The sequence below is a fragment of the Alligator sinensis genome, unplaced genomic scaffold (genome assembly GCF_000455745.1).
Source record: "Alligator sinensis unplaced genomic scaffold, ASM45574v1 scaffold280_1, whole genome shotgun sequence".
Classification (NCBI taxonomy): Eukaryota; Metazoa; Chordata; order Crocodylia; family Alligatoridae; genus Alligator; species Alligator sinensis.
The window spans coordinates 1610920-1630747 of record NW_005841835.1 but is presented as its reverse complement, the minus strand read 5'-3'; the positions used below and the strand labels follow the sequence as shown (position 1 = coordinate 1630747).

At 50.2% G+C, this 19828-nt stretch overlaps 1 protein-coding gene across 8 annotated transcripts in view; it reads right to left on the bottom strand.

Annotated features, from left to right (window-relative positions):
• The window catches only part of LTBP2 (latent transforming growth factor beta binding protein 2), a 141470-nt gene that overhangs the window by 91359 nt on the left and 30283 nt on the right, over positions 1–19828 (bottom strand). For all 8 annotated transcript variants that reach the window (XM_025201081.1, XM_025201050.1, XM_006015342.3 and 5 more), the window contains exon 3: positions 17258–17498. In XM_025201081.1, coding sequence (XP_025056866.1) covers positions 17258–17498 — 241 coding nt within the window. The remainder of the gene's footprint in view (positions 1–17257; positions 17499–19828) is intronic.

Genomic DNA, 19828 nt, shown 5'->3' with positions numbered 1-19828 from the left:
CCAGCCATTTGTATTCAAATCCGTGCCCCACTATTGGTCAGTTCTAATTATTCCTACGTGGCGGCTAGCGATGGGCTTGCTAGCCGTATAAGAGGCTTGAGTGGTTTCCGCCCAAGTTGGAGGACTCCACGAGTATCAGGAGAAAGAGAACTTCACGTCTTGTGAAGATCTCTAAGCGCTGCGGAGCCTATTGGACCCAGCGTATTTCAAGAAGGCAACAGGGGTCTGATCAGCCTCTAGCCTCTCCCCGTCGCCGTTCGCAATCCTCGACGTATCCCTCTTCCCCGCGCGAAAAGGATCCATGGAGCCTCGACAACTCCGTGGGAGTGATCCGAATACTGTCTGAGTCCTCAAACGAGGATTTAAGCGGAGCCTTGCCTGGGAAACTGTCCAGCCTACACCGCGACCATCTTCGGTGTAAGTAAACAATCTTGAATCAACCATTACGAGTCCATGCCTAATTCTAGCGTGTCGCCTGCTTTCTCCGACCCAGTGTGCCCGGGCTGCTGGCCACAGCCCGCGCGGCGCAAAATAGGGCCCGGATCACTCACGGCCCGCACAGCTGGGAGTGTGGTGGTAAAGATACTCTGGCTCCCTGGCTCCTGCTCATCCTAGCCCCTTGTCCACTGCTGAGGAGAGGAGCTTGTTCTTTGCCCTGTTTCTCAAGCAATTAGCACTTGCAGTCAGGCAAGAAGCTGCCAATGTGAATGGAAAAATGCTAAAATGGCTCAGCTTCTCCCAGTCAGACACTATCAGCTCTGGGGTGGAGACATCCTACTGCAACTGGGACATCAGGCATTCACCCTGGAATCGCTTCAGTGCCATTACCAATCCCAACACTGACCTTTGTCAAAGCAGCCACCTGGATCAGCAACAGACAGATCAGGAGTCCAAACTGATCCAGGCCCAGCCTCCCCATTGAAGCAGCGGTATCCAACTGCCTGCCCACAGCCCCCTACAACTTCCCACTGCCATGTGACAGGGGAGGGCCCCATGCACCACCCATGCGGTAGGAAGCAGTGCATTGCTGTGCAGCCTACACAGTGACGTGCAGGGAACCATGGACCACCCACCACCAATGCTGCCTGTGCAACAGGGGCAGGGGGAAATCCTGGGAGGGGCATGTAGCAGGGGGTGAGGAGCTGAGCATCCACCCTGCAGTTTATGGCCTGTGTGGTCTGCAGACCAGGGAGCCACACACTGGCACCACCTGCAGCCCCTGACCTCACTAAAGCTGGGCAGCCCTGGCTTGAAGTACTGAGTCTAGATCTCTGCTGCATTTGACATCTGCTGCTCTGGCCCCATTGCTGTTCCTGTGTCTCTGCTGTGTCTCAGCTATTTCCTGAATCACGCTCCTGGGCTGATTTCTCAGGCACAGATTTTAGTAGTGCTAGCCCCCAACCATATGGGAGGTAAAGAGCACTGTGCCTCTGTCCCCTCACCATGCTGCTCATATTATAGTCACTGACTGGTGTATCTCCTTCCCTTTGGACTGGGGCTGATTCTCCCATGCACTGAGGGCGGGTTCTTTGGGGCCAAGTGCTCAGGTTACTCTTAGTCTGTTATGTAACTACAGCAGCCTCTGTCCATGTACCTGCCTCTTTCCACAAGACCTAGACCCAGGAAATAGGTGTAAGACTTCTTGCCAACTGTCTGCCTGACTCCTATTTGCTCCTCCCCTTCTACCCTCCACCAGTCAGGACTCTGAAGGCAGAAGCAACTTCTACTGCTACTGTTTGTGAAGTGAGAATTCACACTTCCGCAATTCTGTCACCTGGGTCTTGTCTGTTCCTGCCCCAGATCAGCATCAGGATGAAGACAACAGGGTCCTGGTCTTTTCTCAAGGAAAAAGAAATATTTTAAATTCTACCTTCTCCTCAAACAAGCAAAAAACCTTTTGCTTCAATTGTGATTGGCCAGAGGCCTATATCAGACGCAGACCTGGCCACAATATACTATACGTTTGTGTCTCAAAGCTCAGTTACTGTAATTCACCCTATCTACAAACAAAGCACGGTATCTTGGAAAAACTCCAGCTGGCACAAAATGCAGGAGCTCATTTGTTTAGCAAAACAGGACACCCTAGTGTTCTGCTCTCTGCACTCCCCAGCGAACAGAGAATCCAGATCAAGCCCCAGTATTCAAAAGACCACCGTGGGACTTGGCCCCACCTACTTCAGATATCCCCTCTTCTCCATAAACAACTGCATCCTACTGAAACAATGAAACAGGCCACCAAGAGGGGAGGTTCACAGGTGCACAAGACAGAGTCTTCATAGGAGCTGGGCCCATGCTGTTAATTTGGCTACCACAAGAAGCCAGGCTGAGCATGGGCCATAACATGTTCAGAATGGAAGGCTTTCCACTTGCAATTTCTCCTCATACCATACACCTACTTGTGCCCAAACATAAAAAGCAAACAGATAAACCCTGTAAACAAGGTTTGCCAAAGATATGGCCTGTTGATCAGATCTGGTCCGGGGGGTAGGGCTGGGAATTCAATGCCAGGGCAAGCACAGGTGCCCCCACCCTGAAATCCAGTGTATGGAGCTTCAGTGGGGATATGTTTGGGGCGGGGGGAAGGCAGCTGAGTTACCCCTGCACTGCTGCTGTTTGCCTTGTCACCAGAGCTGGGTCTGGATTTGGCCTGTGAGGAGCCACACAATCTGGATTTGGTGTGGCAGGCCAGATCTTTTTTGAACCCCTGCTCTCTGCTATAGGCTAAGTAGGGAGAAAGAGAAATATGAATAGTTTACTCTATTTTTAACTACTCAAGAGTGCCAGTTTCTACTCTAACAAAGTCCCTATAAGTATCTAAATATAAAGATTAGATAGCTAGGTAGGTCTTTGAAAAACTGTCTCCTCAGGGATGATTTCATCCATAGCCAAAAGGCTGCACACACTAATTTCTGTATAGCTATCCTTTGTTATTAAGTGCCCTTCTCCTGCCAAACCATCCAACTCTCAGGCCATGACTGCATTTCCATTGTTTTCTGGCTGTCTGGCTTTTTCCTGCATTAGTGAGTGAAAGAGTTGATGCCATGGCAAAAAGCCAGCTTCTTAAGTACATGAACACCACCTGTTTGGCACAAAGGTGGCACAGAAAGGGAACGCAAGAAGAGGGCACATAGATGCCCTTTCTTTGTTTCAAAGTGGCTTTCACAGATATTGTTGCTTGTCCCCAGGGTGGCAAGAATACAGAGCAGTATAGGAGGTTACTTGAAATCAACTTGTCCTGTAGCCAAAATGCAACCCAGTACAGCCCCTGGAGTCCCATGCAGCCAACCTCAGCTTCAGCACAGACAGCACAGAGGAACACAACTGGCATGCAGAGCTGCTCAGATACAGGTAGAACACTGCATATAGGAACTTTTAGTCTCTCTAGGCTGAAACATTAAGAACACTAATGATACAATTAGCTCCATTTCAGGAACACAGGGAGCTTATTTATGCACTAAAATATTCTCAATTGCATATGGGAATTGCTGAAGCAGTACAATCAGCAAAGTCTGAATACAAATTGATACTGTTTCCCTTATACTGGTATAAAGGTGCTTATAGCTATCTCCCTGCAGAAAGAGCAACAATCTCTACCCAAATAGGGCACCTTTATATCAGAGCAACTGCCAGCACACCAAGGTTTGTGCCACAATAACTATTTTGGTTACAAAAAAATCCACCCCCCAACTGAAGGAGTCCTACCAATACAGGAATGGCGGGGGGGCACCAAAATGTGGCCTTTGGGTACATGGTGAGATGCCAGCGCGACTCTTAGCAGGGCAAAGTTTTGGCTCCTCTAGAATTCTGAAAAAGATGGCTAGGCCTGAGCCCACCTGGGCCTCTGTGTCTGAGAGCTTCTGACACTGCCAGCATGATGGGAAAGGCTCCAGAACACTGCTCTGAGTGAGCTCCTGCTCCAGTGAGATACTCTGCAGCAGAGCTGTAGGAGGGTCTCTGCCCTATAGGCACTGAAGAAAGGAATGGAGTTCAAACAGAAACAGGAAGGAAGCAAAGACCCTATGAAACCTGCCCACACAGGCCTTGTACAGAGAAGCCTGGCAGGGTGATCCGCCTATTCCAGAGGTCCCAGCTGCCAGAGCAGGAAGTGATGACTGGGCTGCAGAGCCAACCCGGACCTGCTAAAAGCATGCAGCAGAGGTATTAACCAGAGAGAAGGCCCCAGCTGGGCCCAGGGGAGAAGGTCACTTCTCTACTTTCTAATGCAGAGACAAAACAATCACATCACATTTTCATCGTGTTGACTAGCAACACTCATCTCCTCCCTAGGGCTCCCAAGCTTCAAAGCACTGAACAAACAGATTTGGCGATTCATTTTTACACCCACAGGCACACTCAGGAGGCAGGGAAATAAGAAACATCCTCCCCCATTTTACACAACACAGCTGTGACAAAGAAAGTCACTCCATCCATGAGTGTCCAGAGAGGCAAAAAGGCTGCTCTCTTGCTCTCTCTCTCACTCACTCACACTCTTACACACACACACACACACACACACACACACACAGAAACAGCCTCTTCTCTACCATGCAAAACAGGAATCTTCTTGTTAGTGGCTGGAAAGCTGGGAAGTGTCTTAATCATTTTAAAAATTCTCCTGATTTAAGCTGGCTTTGACGTTCCTCGAGAGTTTTATTTGCAGCTTGAAAGCACAGAGGGGGGCCTGGCCTTTGGATCCGTTAGCTCTGCTGTTACTAGATTTTTTCTCTTGCCTCCCCATGCCATTCTCCCTTCCCCAATTTATGGGCCATTAGGGCTGTTCTGGGAAATTACACTTTGTTCTCTGCTCTCAAAGGCTTGGCATGGCTGGAATTGAGGGAACAAACCTCCTGGGGCTTCTGCTCTGTTGTCAACACCCATACTATCTTTCCTGTCACTCATTATAAGAGGGATTAAAGCAGAAATTTGGGCCAAGAACACGTGTGTGCCTGTTTGCCTTTTACCCAATAGCCTCTGCCAGGAGAAACGGGAAGTTTCTCCAGGGACGGGATTCCTACATTGCAATGCTGCACTTGCTCCTTTCCCCTTGGGGCCCTGGATATTTATGTAGGGAACTAGTAGGGAGGGCAGGGCTAGGAGCACCACCCAGGATGAAGGAGGCTGGGCCAAGTGCTACCCAGCTGATAAATGCTGGGCACATAATTGTCCAGCCATGCAGTTCCAATTGTGCCAGCTATAGAGTAGCTAGAGCACCAGTGTCTTCATCTCCATGCTGTCAAATCCCATCTAGAACTTCCTCGGGGAGCCTCACACTTTAGTGTTTGAAAAGCCTTTAGAGCTTTAGAGCATAAAATTTTCCTATTTTATGTTTGCTGATGTGCCCATTCACTACAACAACAGGGTGCACCACTTTGTTTAGCCACAAGAAGGACAAATAAAGGCTGCACAGTGTTGGTATTTCTTCATTTCTCAGTATTTGACATTGTGGCCTTTGAATACATTTAACATAGATTTTTTTTATATAATTACCACATAAATTGTATTGTTATAAATGTTCCAAATACTACACATATAAAACAGGCCATAAACCGGATTTGCTTTGAAGCTTTACATACCATGCTCCTGCTGCATTTGCCAGGCCTCCCCACTCTGTAACACGGAGTTTGTCATTGTGCTGACATTGTAAGAGTTTTTCTTTCAGTTGGGAAAAACAAGAAAGAAAAATGGTATTTGAATATTCTCCCTCAGGTCCTATATGTCTGCATATGGGGATGGTTCCCAATGAGGTGCAGAAAAGCCAGGGCTTATTACTGACCATCCTCAGGGTTTTAAAACAGTCTAAAGAGGCAACTCCCCACTTCATGCTCTAAGGTGTGCATTACCCCTGTCCCAGACCTGTATATACAAAATGTATGAAATGGGACAGTGCTGACAGCTGTAGCATTACCCCTGTCCCAGACCTGTATATACAAAATGTATGAAATGGGACAGTGCTGACAGCTGTAACATGTTAGAATGTACAGCAATCACCTACAGTGTGGATGTGGGAGAAGCATGGCAAACGATTTAAAGATAGCATTTTGTGTAAGAAAAATGACATTTACACTTCTCTTGGGCAGGTTTAATTGTTCCTTTTGGCTTCCCAGCCTACTTGCCAAGAGCTTCTAACAGTGTCAAAAAGGAGAGGGGCTGAGATCTGTGGCTTATGGAGTTCTCATTGCTCCAAGTAGAATAGCTTTTTTTCTCATACTTCCACTTAGACTGGCACTGACTTTTTTGCTCTTTTTTTAATGAGGTCTCAAATATCCACTCACAGATGGCTTTGAAACAATTTAAATGTTCACCCACTCTGTGAAAACTGCACTGCCCAATGGTAAATGCTCAAGAAAGCCATGAATAGGGTTTTCCAGCTCAGGGTAAATGTGCCTCTCATCTCAGCTACACCGATGGAAGAACTGAGGCAAAGCGGAGCTTAAACTCATATGACTTACTCTAGTAACTTAAGGATCAAATCCAATGTACCACATGATGAGTGTTTTGCATTGGTTTTGAACCGAGCACAATGCAAGGCATTTCACAGAATAAGCTTGTGCAATGTGTTCCAATCAAGGAACTTTTCAGCAGAGGTAAGGTTCCATTTTTAGAAGCTACTTTGGTTTTAATAAATTGTACTTCTTATTAACTTAATCTGAGGGACTGCTTTAAGTGAGCAGAACAGCACAAGACATGTCCAGAATGTATGCTGTAAATAAGTCTGACTAAAAAAATTCTGGCTGGTACCATATGTACTGGACTATTTGATAAACAGTTGTGCATTCTCAACAGCAACATCACAGATAAGATTATAAGAAAATTTCCATTTTATTAATATGAAACATTCATAGCTAACTGGATGATGCAGTAGAGATGTTGCTTGGAAAAATGCAGTCTGTACTTTCCTAAAAATGTATGTTTCTTTTAGCACAGCATCTTCCAAAACCAGTTGCAAAGTCCTCTCAGACAGAGATATCTGGTCTCCAGAGTTTAGTTCCACTAAACTTTCCATTATGCAGTGTCGCAGCATCTTAAAACGGACTGCTAGAAAACTGCTCTGCAGGTCCCACCAGCCCTTCCTGAGGAGTGCACCCTGCACACTGAACAGCCCTAGTCCAGGATGCAGATGTCATATAAGAAACAAAAGGAGCCCTGCGGATAGATTTTGATTACAGATTTACGCTGCATCCTGCTGTGCCAGGGGTGAGACCCCCTCCTCACTCACTTGGAGGTCCCCTCCTCACTCACTTCAATTAACATGTAGGTGGTTGTAGGGCAGCAGGCCATTCTGGGGAAGGGTGGGGGATGGGTTATATTTCCTTCAACTCCTTGTTAAACAAACAGCAATTCTTCACACTTAGAAAAATAAAACTGTTTCCATCAAGTGGCTTCTGCTTGGAGGTCCAACTCTGCCTGCATAGTGAGCTGCCGCCAGGCCTTCCTTTCCTGAGCAGAGTCAGGCAAGCACCACGTTGATTGAGGACCTGCCACTAGCCCAGGCTGGGAGAGCAGTGCCTCCTGCCACTAGTTCTTCCAGACCATTCTTCACCCTAGCACCCACCATTCCAACAGGTGCCACACCAATGCCTTCCAGCCCCCAATGCTACACAAAATAAGCTACTTCTGTCTGACTCCCCCCCCCACAACAGTAAACATCTGCTGAGTAAGAAGCCTGATAAAGGGAAATGTTGATTGTTTTCCAGTCTGTAGGCTGGGGATGGGAGCCTCAGTCCCATCAGTCTTGGAGACAGCAAAGGATTCCCCACCCCACTCCTCCTAGCAGCATCATATCTTTTAAAGCATGGGCAGAAAGAAGGATGACACATGACTTCTCAAGGGGAAGGGAGCATGGTGATAAGCAGTCTGGGAAAACCAAGCATCCAGTGAATGTGGAGGAGGGCTGTCTGGAAAGCACAGGGCTGAGTCCTATTAGAGCAGGGGTGGGCAAAATGCAGCCTGCATTCAGCCCATGGGGCCACTAAAAATTTAGAAAATTAATATTTATCTGCCCCTAGCTGCCTGTCATGCGGCCCTTGATGGCTTGCCAAAACTCAGTAAGTTTTCGGGCCCTCCGCCCGAAATAATTGCCCAACATCAAACTAAGGGCAATGCATGATCCCCTGTCCCCACGCAGACATGAGGCAATAAGACAGCCTGGGTAAAATTTTAGTTCGGGGAGAGGAAGCAGGAGGTGACTTTATAGTGGTTGGTCAAGAACATATTTAAGGACAGTGGGAGCAGGGAGGGAACATGGCCTTTATCTTACAAAGCAGTGACAGCTCCAATTCACAGGAGGGGCCTTTACAACAGCTCCCTTGCGGCAAAGTACTCAGACTCCAATACATCTTTGGAGCCTTTATTTAGTGTTGGCTCTTCTTCCCCAGTGACTTTCCAACCACAGATGCAGGTGGTTGTTACCGGCAGTCATTCCTTGGATTCTTTGATGCAATACTGACATCAACAAAATCTACCCAGGAACCTTGAATCACCCAGAAGAGGCCACAGGACTGGGCCAACCCCAATTCCATCTAGACTTCAGCCCATATCTAAGATTTGCTTGAAATAGGTGTAACTTCTATCCCATAATGCATGTGACTAGCGACCCCACTTCTCTAGCTGCCTAGAACAGGGGTCAGCAACATTTTACAGCAAGAGACTCCTGTCTGAGAGTTCAGCTCCAAGCGGAGGCCACTTCCGGCCTGGCCAATAGCACTGCAGCCAGAGCTAGAGCTGCAGTTACCATTCAGACCATAAGTTGCCAACCTGTGGCATAGAAATTTCTAACTCTCCAGTTTAGAACAGTTTCCTTTCCTGCAGGCTGTGGGGTGACTTTCTTGGTACTGTTATAATCATGTTTTCCAGCTTCTCTCAAGGAGTACTTCATAGAGAAGCTTCCTAAGCAGACTCTACGAACAACTGCATCTGTTCCCCATGCCAGGACCTGCGCCCTGAGGAGCCAGCAGCCTAGGCACATTCACTATAAACTGGGTCATGAGAACAAAGAACTGAAGGGCAGATTTCCATCAGCAGTGTTTCCACTGCTCCACCCTCACCCTTCACCACAGCCAGCTGTCAGCATCTGTCACTGCAGTCAGCCTCACAAACAGTCTACGTGAACCAGGGAGCCAGGGCCATGGCTTGCTTCACTGGCCCCTCCATCAACTCCAAGTGATGTGTTAACCCAAGGCTGAGTATGCAAATGAGGCTAATCTCAATGGTTGTGATGGGAGTCTGCACTGTTCATTACAAACAGGTCTCTAACAGCCCTAGAGACTTCCTGCACCACCTAGCATTTTTTCTCCTGAAAGAAAGCCTCACAGCAGAAAGAACAGGCAGGACCAGTAGGGAGAAGAAAGTCCCAGTATGCCCATGGTCAAACTAATGGACTCAGCAAATGAAAGCAGCAGTACCAGTGCAGAGACTGGGGGGAAATTCATCTAGTACCAATTCCAGAGGCTCTGAGGATGAGTCAAGTTTCTGTTCTCATTTCAACACCAAGTTTGTTTTAGGATAACAGCTGGAATTTCCTACAATGCAGCACACTACTCACATCTGCAACACAATGAGTCTGAAAACAAAGCCTTGCTTTCTGGGAGGGAAATCTCCACAGCAGACAGAGAGCTCTCCCAACAATGCTTTGCCAGCCTCTTCTCATATGTCATGGCAATGGGGGTGGACTCATGAACAATAAGGGGAAGGCAAGGTACTGAACCCTATGGACACTGCTACCTGGGCTTCTAGGGACAGGGATCATCTTTTTGTTCTGTGTTAGTGCATCTCCTAGTGCAGTGATGTCCTGGTCCATGGTTGAGGCCTCTGGGTGCCACCACAGTACACACAAACACAAATAAACCCACACTAGAAAAAAGCAAACCCCATCATGACAGTCAGTCTAATGACTGGTTTCCTAATGGTGGAGATTAAAGCTTACAAACTCCTGTTCTTGCCTGAGGAACCCCTGTTGCCCATAATACTATGCTGGTACACTTGCAGAGGATGGTGTCTGCTGAACTTCAGACTTAACTCACATTCATGACATTCCTAACAGGTGGCTGTAGCATTTTATCTTTTCTGCCCCTCCCAAGGTGTTCTTCCATAATTTCTCTCTATGAACCTCACCTGAGATAGAGGAAGACAGCTGGGAATTCAGAAATCCAAGCCAAGATTCTGCTAGATGCTGCATCTGAATATCTGGGCAGTAATATTCTATTGGTGGCTTCAGGGTCCTCCATACTTGCTATCACTGTCTCTAGGGACTGAGGTCACATTCCTTGCTAGGCAAGCTGAGAGGTTTTCAAGAAAACAAACAAGTGGCATATTGTTGTATTGTTCTCTCTTACTCTGCTCCTGTTCATGTGCAGTGAGAAGGGATTTGGGAGAATTAGAAGAGGTCATGGCTGGGGAAAACTCAAGAACAGGGATGTTTTTCTCACTTGGACCTGAAAGCAACTAAGATCCTGTTCGGCCCAGTTTCTCCAAGGAGGCAGGTCACAATCTGCTCTGCCTGCCACTTTCACCATCTTACTCAATGGAGGTACCTACACCATTTCATGGAAAGTCCTACTGGCTGACGGAAAAGATAGCGTGGTTCAGATAGCATGGTTCGAAGAGGGTTTAGAGAAGATTAAAAGCATGCCTTTAAATCTGACTGAGCATTCAATGAATTGTTAATGTAGTGAGCAGTGCACAAGGGTGAGGTCCTTCTGGCTTAGTGAACTGGCTGCAGTATTCTCTTCCAGCCTGAGTTTTGCAGGACCATTCTATTCACTCCTACAGTAATACAGCTTGGATGGTTCACTCTGCCTGGACTCATTCCTGTCAAACTCCAGCCTAGCTGCAGCTGAATCAAAGCATTTCTGGCAACTGTCACTATTTGGGAACCAAGGCTTAGTAAAGTATGCAGGAAGCCCAAAAGTTGTGAACTGTCCTAAAACTTTTTACACCACCTTCCTCTAAGTCATGAGATAATATGGGCCTAGTTTCCTCTTCTTACCAGCACCCACTTTGTCTTGTCTGGATTTGCTTCCACCAGGTACTCTTCAGCATTTAGGCACCAGAGCATCTGGGAAACATTGTCTTCAATAAATCAATTTGCCTTAATCAACTGCCTTCAGATTTCTGGCTTTCAGTCATTTGTACCCATCCAAAAAGACAACCTCCCAAGATGAGATTTTTAGAAATGTCCCCAGCTTAGACCTCCGATCTACTCCAGAATGGGCAACCAGGTGGCACTCCCAGCCAAACTTGGAAACAGAAGTGCAAAGTGCTCAGAAAGGCAAACCTTAAGGACAAACGGCCACTCCCCGTGCAACTCTGGGCAGCACAAGGAGTCATGGCACATCAGAGATGGAAGGGGAACTGCATTTAAGGGTGCAACTATGAAGATAACTCCGAGGCAGGCATTCTCCAGTGTGTACACATTGCCACTGCCGCCTCCTCCTCATTGCAGAGAGACACCTCAGAGAGCTCTACACTGCAGTAATCACCAAGGATCCAGGTTTTCTGTTTCCCATGGAAAAACAGAGTAAGCCACATATTTAAACATTTACCAAAGGCAAACGCGGATGCCTCATTTTACCAAAAAAGCCCACGGATTTTGCAATTTTGTAATGAGCTACCTGCAGGCTGGCAGAGTTCCAGTCTGCAGGGAGCTGAGAAGGAGCAGGAGGAAGGAGGTGCAACAGGGGGCGCCACGTGCATGTACATACACATGGCCCCAGGCAGCCTCGAGAGCAGCTCCAGCAGGTAAGTGGGAGGGGGAGAGGGTCCTGTAGGGAGGGACGTGGGCAGGGCAGGGGCTACTGCCCAGCCAGGTGGTGCTTGGGGCCCAGTGCTGGAATGCGCATCTGCAGGGCCACAGCTGGGAGCAGGATGGGGCTACAGGTGGCTTGTCCGGGGGAGGGAGAGAGGCCAGCTCACTGCTGCCATATGCACTCCCAGGGGGAAGAGGGGACCTGCGTCCCCAGATCTGTACTTGGGGCAGGTGCAGGCGGCAGGCTCAGGCTCTCATCCTGCTTCTCTCCCCCAGGGCCTCCGCAGGACAGTAGGCATGACCCGGAGCAGCAGGACCACACATGAATGTCCTCACTGCTGCGGGCTCCCTGCTACCCTGGCAATACACCCCCTGTGCATGCTGCTGCTTTGAGGGGCGCAACCCCACACTGTTGCTCTCACTGCAGCCCTGTGCATAGGGGACACGTTGCCAGAGCAGTATGGAGCTTGCAGTGGCAAGCAGCTTCTCTGCACAGCCCCGCTGCTCCCTGCCACACTGGGTTGCACCTGCCAGGCTGCAGAGGCCCTGGGGGAGGGAAGCAGTGCGGAGCTCGCGGCAAGCAGCTTCTCTGCACCGGCCCACTGCTCCCTGCCACCCTGCTTCCCTCCCCTGAGGCCTCCGTAGCCTGGCGAGCAGGACCCAGAGTGGCAGGGAGCAGCAGGGCCACATGGAGAAGCTGCTCACTGCTGCAAGCTCCATGCTGCCCTGGTGACATGCCACCTGTGTGCAGGGCTGCAGTGAGGGCAGCGGTGCAGAGTTGTGCCCCTCAAAACAGTGGCACATGCAGGGGGTGCATTACCAAGGGAGTAGGGAGCTCACAACAGCAAGCACCTTCTCTGCGCGGCCCCACTGCTCCCTGCTGCGCTGGGTTGTGCCTACCAGGCTGTGGAGGCCCCAGGGGAGGGAAGCAGGGTGGAAGCCCAAGCCTGCAGCCTGCGCCTGCCCCACGTACAGATTTGTGGGGTGCGGGTCTCCCCTGCCCCCCAAGAGTGCATGCAGTGGTGGGAAGCCACCCCACCTGAGCCTTCATCAGGGAGCAGGAGGGAGCAGGGGCAGGGAGCTGCAGACCTGGGTCCGTAGCCCTGGCAGCTGGGGGCCCCCTCCAGCAGGGCTAGGGGAGCAGGGGCTGTGGGTGGGGGGGTGAGGGGCACCAGCAAGGCTGTGGAGGCTGTGGGGGGAGGAGAGCGAGAGGCACAAGCAGGGCCAGGGGGCTGTGGGTGGGGAGTGAGGGGCATCAGCAGGGTGTGGGGGCTGTGGGGGGCCTTTAATTTCAATCACATATTTTGCATTTTTTATTAGAGAATTTGTGATTTTTTTTAGTGGAGTATTTGAAATTCTTTATCAGGGAAAACCAGGATCCCTGGTAATCACCAACACAATGAACTTGGCTCAGACTATCTGCTGGAAAACCCTTTCCCACTACATCCAGACTTACTTACAGAGTAGAGGTGCACCAATACATCAGTCCATATCAGATTGGCACCAATAAAATGAAAATTGACATTACTGGTAGTCAGCCTTTTTGGCTGGGGTAGCCGATAATGTCACCGATAAATGACGTATGCACGCGCACAGTCACAGCATGCACGCAGCCAGGAATGCGGCCCAGCAGCTTGGAGAGCAGCATCCTGCCAGTAAGTCTGTGGGGGAGGAGGGGCGTGGGGGAGGAAAGGGGCATGGGGGTGCAGTTTGAGGCCCCCACAGTGAGGGAGGGAGTGAGGCTGGAGCAGGGGCTGCCCAGCCAGGGTGGAGCAGAATGTGGCACAGCTCACCCAGGGGCCACAGAGGGTAGGGAGCAGGGCGGCTTCCCGCTGCTGTGCGCATTCCAGGGGAGGCATGGGGGTCATGTACCCCCCTGGATTTGTGTGTGGGGCAAGGGCAGGCTGCACTAGCCTTTTCCTGGCAGGCCTGGGTTGCAGCTGGGCTTGGGGTGGACAGCAGTGGCAGCAGCAGCACTGGGAGTGGGGCTACAGGGTGGGTTATGGCCATCCCAAAATTCTCCATAGCTACCCCATAACCCCCTCCTTCCAGCACCGCCCCCATCCACCCCAAGCACAGCCCTGCACCCCACCCCACCCTGCCTGGGTAGCACCTGCCTCTGCCCCAGCCCTACTCCCTCCTTCACTGTGGGGACCTTAACCTGCACTTCTCCAAGCACCTTCTCTCCCCCATGCCCCTTCCCCCCAACAGACTTACCAGCTGGACACTGTTCTCCAAGCTGCCGGGCTGCATATCGGCTATTGGATTGGTATTGGCAGATATGGCCGGTTAATAATCAGCCATAGGTATCAGCCAAAATATCTTTATCAGTGCACCCCTATTACAAAGAAATGGTAACACATACTTTGACAAAATCTTGGCCTGGGACATTCTAGGAAGTGCTATCCTCACCCCCCAAAAATACAACAGAGGTAATTATTTCAGGAAAATTAACATAAGTAGCTAGGAAGTGTATTGCCTCCCAAAGACCCACAGAAGGAAAACCCTCCTGTTAAAGCGTGACTTTAAGTACAAGGTAGGGAATAGATTTCTGCTTGGCTCAGCCCAGGAGTAGGCAACCCCCAGCACGGGTGCCAGAGTGTGGCACATGAAGGCATTTTGCTTGGCACAAGTGCCTCAGGGAGGCTGGTGGGGAAAAAGCCAAGGCTGCACTGCCACAACAAGGATTGGGCCCCTTGCAGCTCCCCTGCCATCCACCCCTGGAACACCAACATCTTACAAGGTGAGGTAGCAGGTGTTTTTGGCACTCTGCCCAAAAATGTTGTCAACCCCTGGTTTAGCCCATCTTAAAGCTGCTTTGAGGACGCTGGACTGTAGCCAACGAGCTATTTTTAATATGTGAGAAACAGACAAGGAACTACACCAACCTGCAGTCATACTACATCATAGGTAGGCAAAATACAGCCTGTGGGCCATATCCGACCCACAGAGGGTCTTTGTCTGGCCCATAGCCAGCCCCTTGGTGCCGCCTGACCCAGGCACTGTCCAGCTGTGGTGCATCCTGCTGCCCCCTGGGCACACAGAGGGGCTGACGCAGCTCCGTGGCTAGACTGGCTTTCTAGGCAGCCCAGGCAGTGGTGGCTCCTTCTGGTGCTGAGGCTGCTGACCCCAGCCCCATGGTACTGGTGGGGACCTGCACACACAGCCCCGCTCTGGCCCACCCCACACCTTCTCCAGACTCGCCTGCCCAGGCTCAGCAGTGGCAGCAGCAGCAGCTGGCCAGAAACTTGTTCAGCACAGTGGAAAAGCAGCCCCTCCTCCTCATCGCTGCCGGGCCCATCCTTCTGCAGCTGCCTGGAGCCCACACCAAGCTGCTCTTTGCTGCCACTGCTGCCCCGCTGCACAACCCAAAGGTGGCGGTGACAGCAACAGAGACACAGAGCAGACCAGCACGGGCTCCAGGCAGCTGCAGCCGGAATGGCCCAACAGCAGCGATGGGGAGGGCTGCTTTTTCCTCCTTGCTGAGCAACAGTTTCTGCCTGGCTGCTGCTCAGCGCAGGTGAGTCTGGAGCAGGCACGGGGTGGGCTGGGTCAGGGCTGTGCACACAGGTCCCCACTGGTACTGCAGGGCTGGGAAAGGCCTAGAAAGGCAGTCCAGCTGCAGAATTACCCCAGCCCTGCTGTGTGCCCACGGGGAGGCAGGACAAGCCATGGCAGTGCGGAGTGGGCTAGGATTGAGGCTGTGAGTGTGGGTTCTCACTGTTCTGCTCATGCTGGGGTGAATCTGGAATGGGCATGGGGCAAGGCTGGGGCTGCAGGCTGTTGGTGGTGGTGGAAAGGCACCACAGGGCATGTAGGCTCTGGGCTGTTGCAGGGCATATAAGTATAATTTACCTTGTATATAATTAATTTTTGGTATAAAAAGGGTCATTGCATAAGAGCGAATTCACACATACAGAACCCACATAAAGTGAGGGAAAACTGTAATTTTTTTTTTTCCAGTTCCAAGATGGAAAACCCCCTTCCCAAAAGGAGTTATTCTGGGAGCAAGGGGAGGGACTGCTAGTGGCAAAGGTCAGGGATTAGGGGGTGGGATTTCCAGTCTAAAGACTGTGACTGGGGGCCAGGGCACCTGCCAAGGGGTGGGGCTACCCTTGCAGCCCTCGACAGTTCACCAAAACTCATTAAGTGGTCCTCCAGCCAAAATAATTGCCCGCCCCTATACTATACTATACTCACTAAAAGGGGAACAGTCTCTTTTATATACAATCCCAAATTCACAGCAGGTATGTATCTGCCTAAAGCAAACAATCCTGTGTCAGATACCCACATACTTTTCTACATATAGAAATCATGCCAAGTACAACAGTATACGACAAGGGTGTGTAACAACTGCACCAGCTCTTTTTCTCCTAGGATATCAGATGAACCTTAGAAACACCTGGCTATATTCTCACTCAAGCAACTAGCTTTGCTCTTACCTGTATAATTGGACACTTCCAACCTATGTACCTACTTGTGAGGTTTGCCTAGAAATAGTCCTATCATGAAATAGTTTTGCATGCCCCTTTATTTAAAATACTATGCAGTTGTCCTTGCTGAGACCATTAATGCTGCTTCTTCCCTGGACAATGGGGAAATGTTGCTATGTGAGGCTCTTCCCTCAGCACTTATCACTACCTCACCCCAAGTCCCATTTGTTCACACCAGGACACAGCACTGGGGACAAATCCAGTCATCTCTTAGAAGGCATATTGGGCACATATCCCAGCACCAGTTCTCCCCTGCTGTCACAACCACAAGGAGGAAACTGTGACTTGGAATGGAAACTAGAGGCACTGACAGATGTGCAGCTCCCCACTGTAACTCATGGTGCTTCACAGAAAGCACCATGAGTTACAGTGACCCCCTCCCGCCCTCCACCAACCCAACAGACATTCACTGTTTGGGGCATTGGTGTCTGTAGTCTCTCTCCCCTAGCCCCACACCATGCCCCTCCCAGCTCAGGATGGGAGTCGGAGAAGGGAGGGAGCTGCGGTCTGGGGTCTGCCCAGCCTGCACTGGAGGGGCGGGTGGATTGGAGCCCCCAACTCGGAGCTCCCTCAGGGGTGGGGGGGCTCTAATCCACCTGCCCTGCCCTTCTCCAGTGCAGGCTGGGCAAACCCCAGACCAGTGCTCCCTCCTCTGTTCCTTTGCCTTCTTCCCCTCCCATCCTGAAGACAGCACTGGGTGGCAGACCTGCTCGCATGCAGAGATAAACCAAAGTTAATGAAGGTGCTCTGCTTTGGAGCCCCTTCACCTCATTAAACGAGGGTTAATTTGTCAAGTGATTGGGCACTTTTAAAGTACTCTGCAGCCATACACTTCTGTCAGGGCACAGCTGTAAAATCACTTCTGTTAGCACCCTAGATTTCCTCTCTGGAGAAGCAAAGCACACATCTCACAGATGAAGCACTTTGGGGCCTGGAGTGGAAGCTGGGTATGGCCCAGCCTCTGAGTCTATCTACATTTGTAAAGGAGACTGATTTCCTGTTGGCTACCAGGGTCACTTACCCAGTAGGTGGTTGTTGTAGGATGGATGGCTGGGCCCTTCTTGATAAAACTTCTGCTTCTGCACTGCTACTTCTCAGAAGAGAGCCTGTTGGGGGCTGGTGAGCGGTTACAAAGCTGGGAGGATGGTATTCCTGTTCTGGAGCAATTTCTTCACATCTGGATCCCCGAAAGCCCGAGCGACAGATACAGACCTGGGGCCGATTACAGGATCCCTTGTTCTGGCAGGGAGGGTCACAGACAGCTGAGGAGACATGGATTAGAGTGAACAGACATACATGGTGCACCAGCTAACAGGCTCTGTGCTGCCCCTGGCGACCCTTCCATGCAGTTGAGGAGTGGAGTAATGCAGTATGCCCAGCTTTAGGCAATCTCCACCCTCCTTTTTCCTTCAGCTCCAAGGGGCAGGGTCTGGGAGAAGATTAGCAGGGTCTGAAAGAAGATTAGCCTAACACTGTTCATGCACCTCTTGCCCTGGGCTGGTTTGGAACCAGTGCCCTGGAGGTAAAAACTCCACACTATATAACTGAGCATCACTAGCACAGGTCAGTCACAATGCAGAGAGAGATTCAGGCTGTGACCTCAGCTCAACTGCTCCCAAATTACATTGGTGTAAGTCAAAGCAGAAATGGGGCCAGAGGCCTGCCCAAAAATGTGTCCAAAACCCTGATCCCCATGTGGAACTCATTGCAGGAACAGGGTCTCAGTTAAGCTGAGAACAATAGGAGGCAGTGATGGCATAAGGAGGGGTAGGAGAGAAGGATGAGGCTGACAACAACGTGCCTGAGCAGCCTCTGGGGAACTGTTTTATTTGGTTTCATTTTACTGTCTAATTTTATTGCTATATTTCATTGTTACATTGTTATGGCTCCCCTGCACTGATCCCCCAGAGCTGTCCTGTCCTCTCTGGAACATTCCAGCGCTCCCTCTGCCAGCTCAGTCTGAAGTCACCATGCTCAAATTCCTCACCACTTACAGGGACTTACAGTTCATTAACTTCATGCCAAAATCACTCTCAGGGCCCGTGTGTGTTCCTAATTACAGCACATCAGCTTCAGCCTGAGTTCTGGAAGGAAAATGCCATTAACTACATGCCGGGCCCTGACACAGCCCAAGCTAACAGGCATCAAATTGGGCTTCTAAATCCAGCCAGTAACAGCCAAGAAATTGCAGCTTGCTTTGGCAGGCCCCTGCTGGTTGCTTTTCATTGGGAAACAGAGCAAACAGAATCGACTGCTAGAGGGGCACCAAATGGGTGGTGCCCCCTTCGACATAAAGAAGCCCTGGCCTAGAGAAGCCCCTCCAAAGGTTTGGATTTTGGAGCTCAGGGAACCTGTTTGGAAAATGCAAGAAGAAACCTCAGCCTTGACCTGAGACTCAACCAGCTGGGACCTTTTTTGGAGGAGTTGAAATACGCAAGGAGCACTTCTGCCTCATCATGATCAGACAGTGCAGGTCCTCTGGAAGCTAACACAGGCTGAGGTTCCAGCCATGATCTGAGTTAGCCACATATTTAACAAGCCCTCCTCTTCTCCAAGGGCTCCCATTCAACACCAATCACTGCTGGATCTGAGCATCTATGCATCACTCAAGGCACAGAGACAATGAAGGCATTCACAGCTCTGACCATGCCATTTCCACATACATCTCACTCCGAAACTCAAAGGAAAAAGACCTTGCTAGGGCTCTAAAGACTTGTGGAAAGAGCCCCCCATCCACTCCCCTTAATGAAAATGACCTGTCACAAGTGTTACTGTGCAGAGAGGCATAGATCTCAGAGACACACAGGCCCCAAACCACTTGGGGCTTCAGAGGTTAAAGCCAAGACTTTAAATTACACCACTCAAAGTGAATCAATGCCCTGTACAGATCCCACAGCAAAGACAGGGCCCCTGTCAGGCAGGAATTACCAGTCCCAGTAAAGACCAGAACGCGGGGGGGCACGACATCATTTAGAAATATTAAAATGGGACTTAAAATCCATGTCCCTTTCTCACAGCCAAGGCCAGCCACACAAACTGCAGGGTCAAGGACAAAAGTAAACCAAGGGGCCCCCTTAACAGTGGACAGTTGACAGCCTGCTGAAATATTACTGCCAGAAAGAAATACCACACATCACGTCAGCATGCAAAATGTATTTTACCCAATTCATTACATGTACAAAATGTTCACATGGTGCATTGCCCCAGAGCTTAAGAGAAGGATTGTCAAGCTCTGTTCCAATGTGCAGGGCCCCACATGACTATCATTTGCCCCAGCCTAAAGCTGGCTCTGCTCCCAGCAAACACACAAGGACCTCCATCTTTTTCACCTAGCCCTGGCATGAAGCCTGCCATTTCAAACACCGCTTCACCTGCTGAAACACTGCAGGAGTTTGCTGAAGCCAAGACCCCAGTACAAGGATCCCAGCACTTCCAACAGTCCCCCACAAACAGTGATAATCAGATCAGCTCTAGACTAAGCCACTTTCAAAGGAGCCCAGCAATCAGGGAGATGGTTTTACAGGGGTCCCTGGGTTGCTGAAATCAAAGAGGGGAAGGAGGAGAGTGGGATCCCATTCTCTTCAGGCAGACT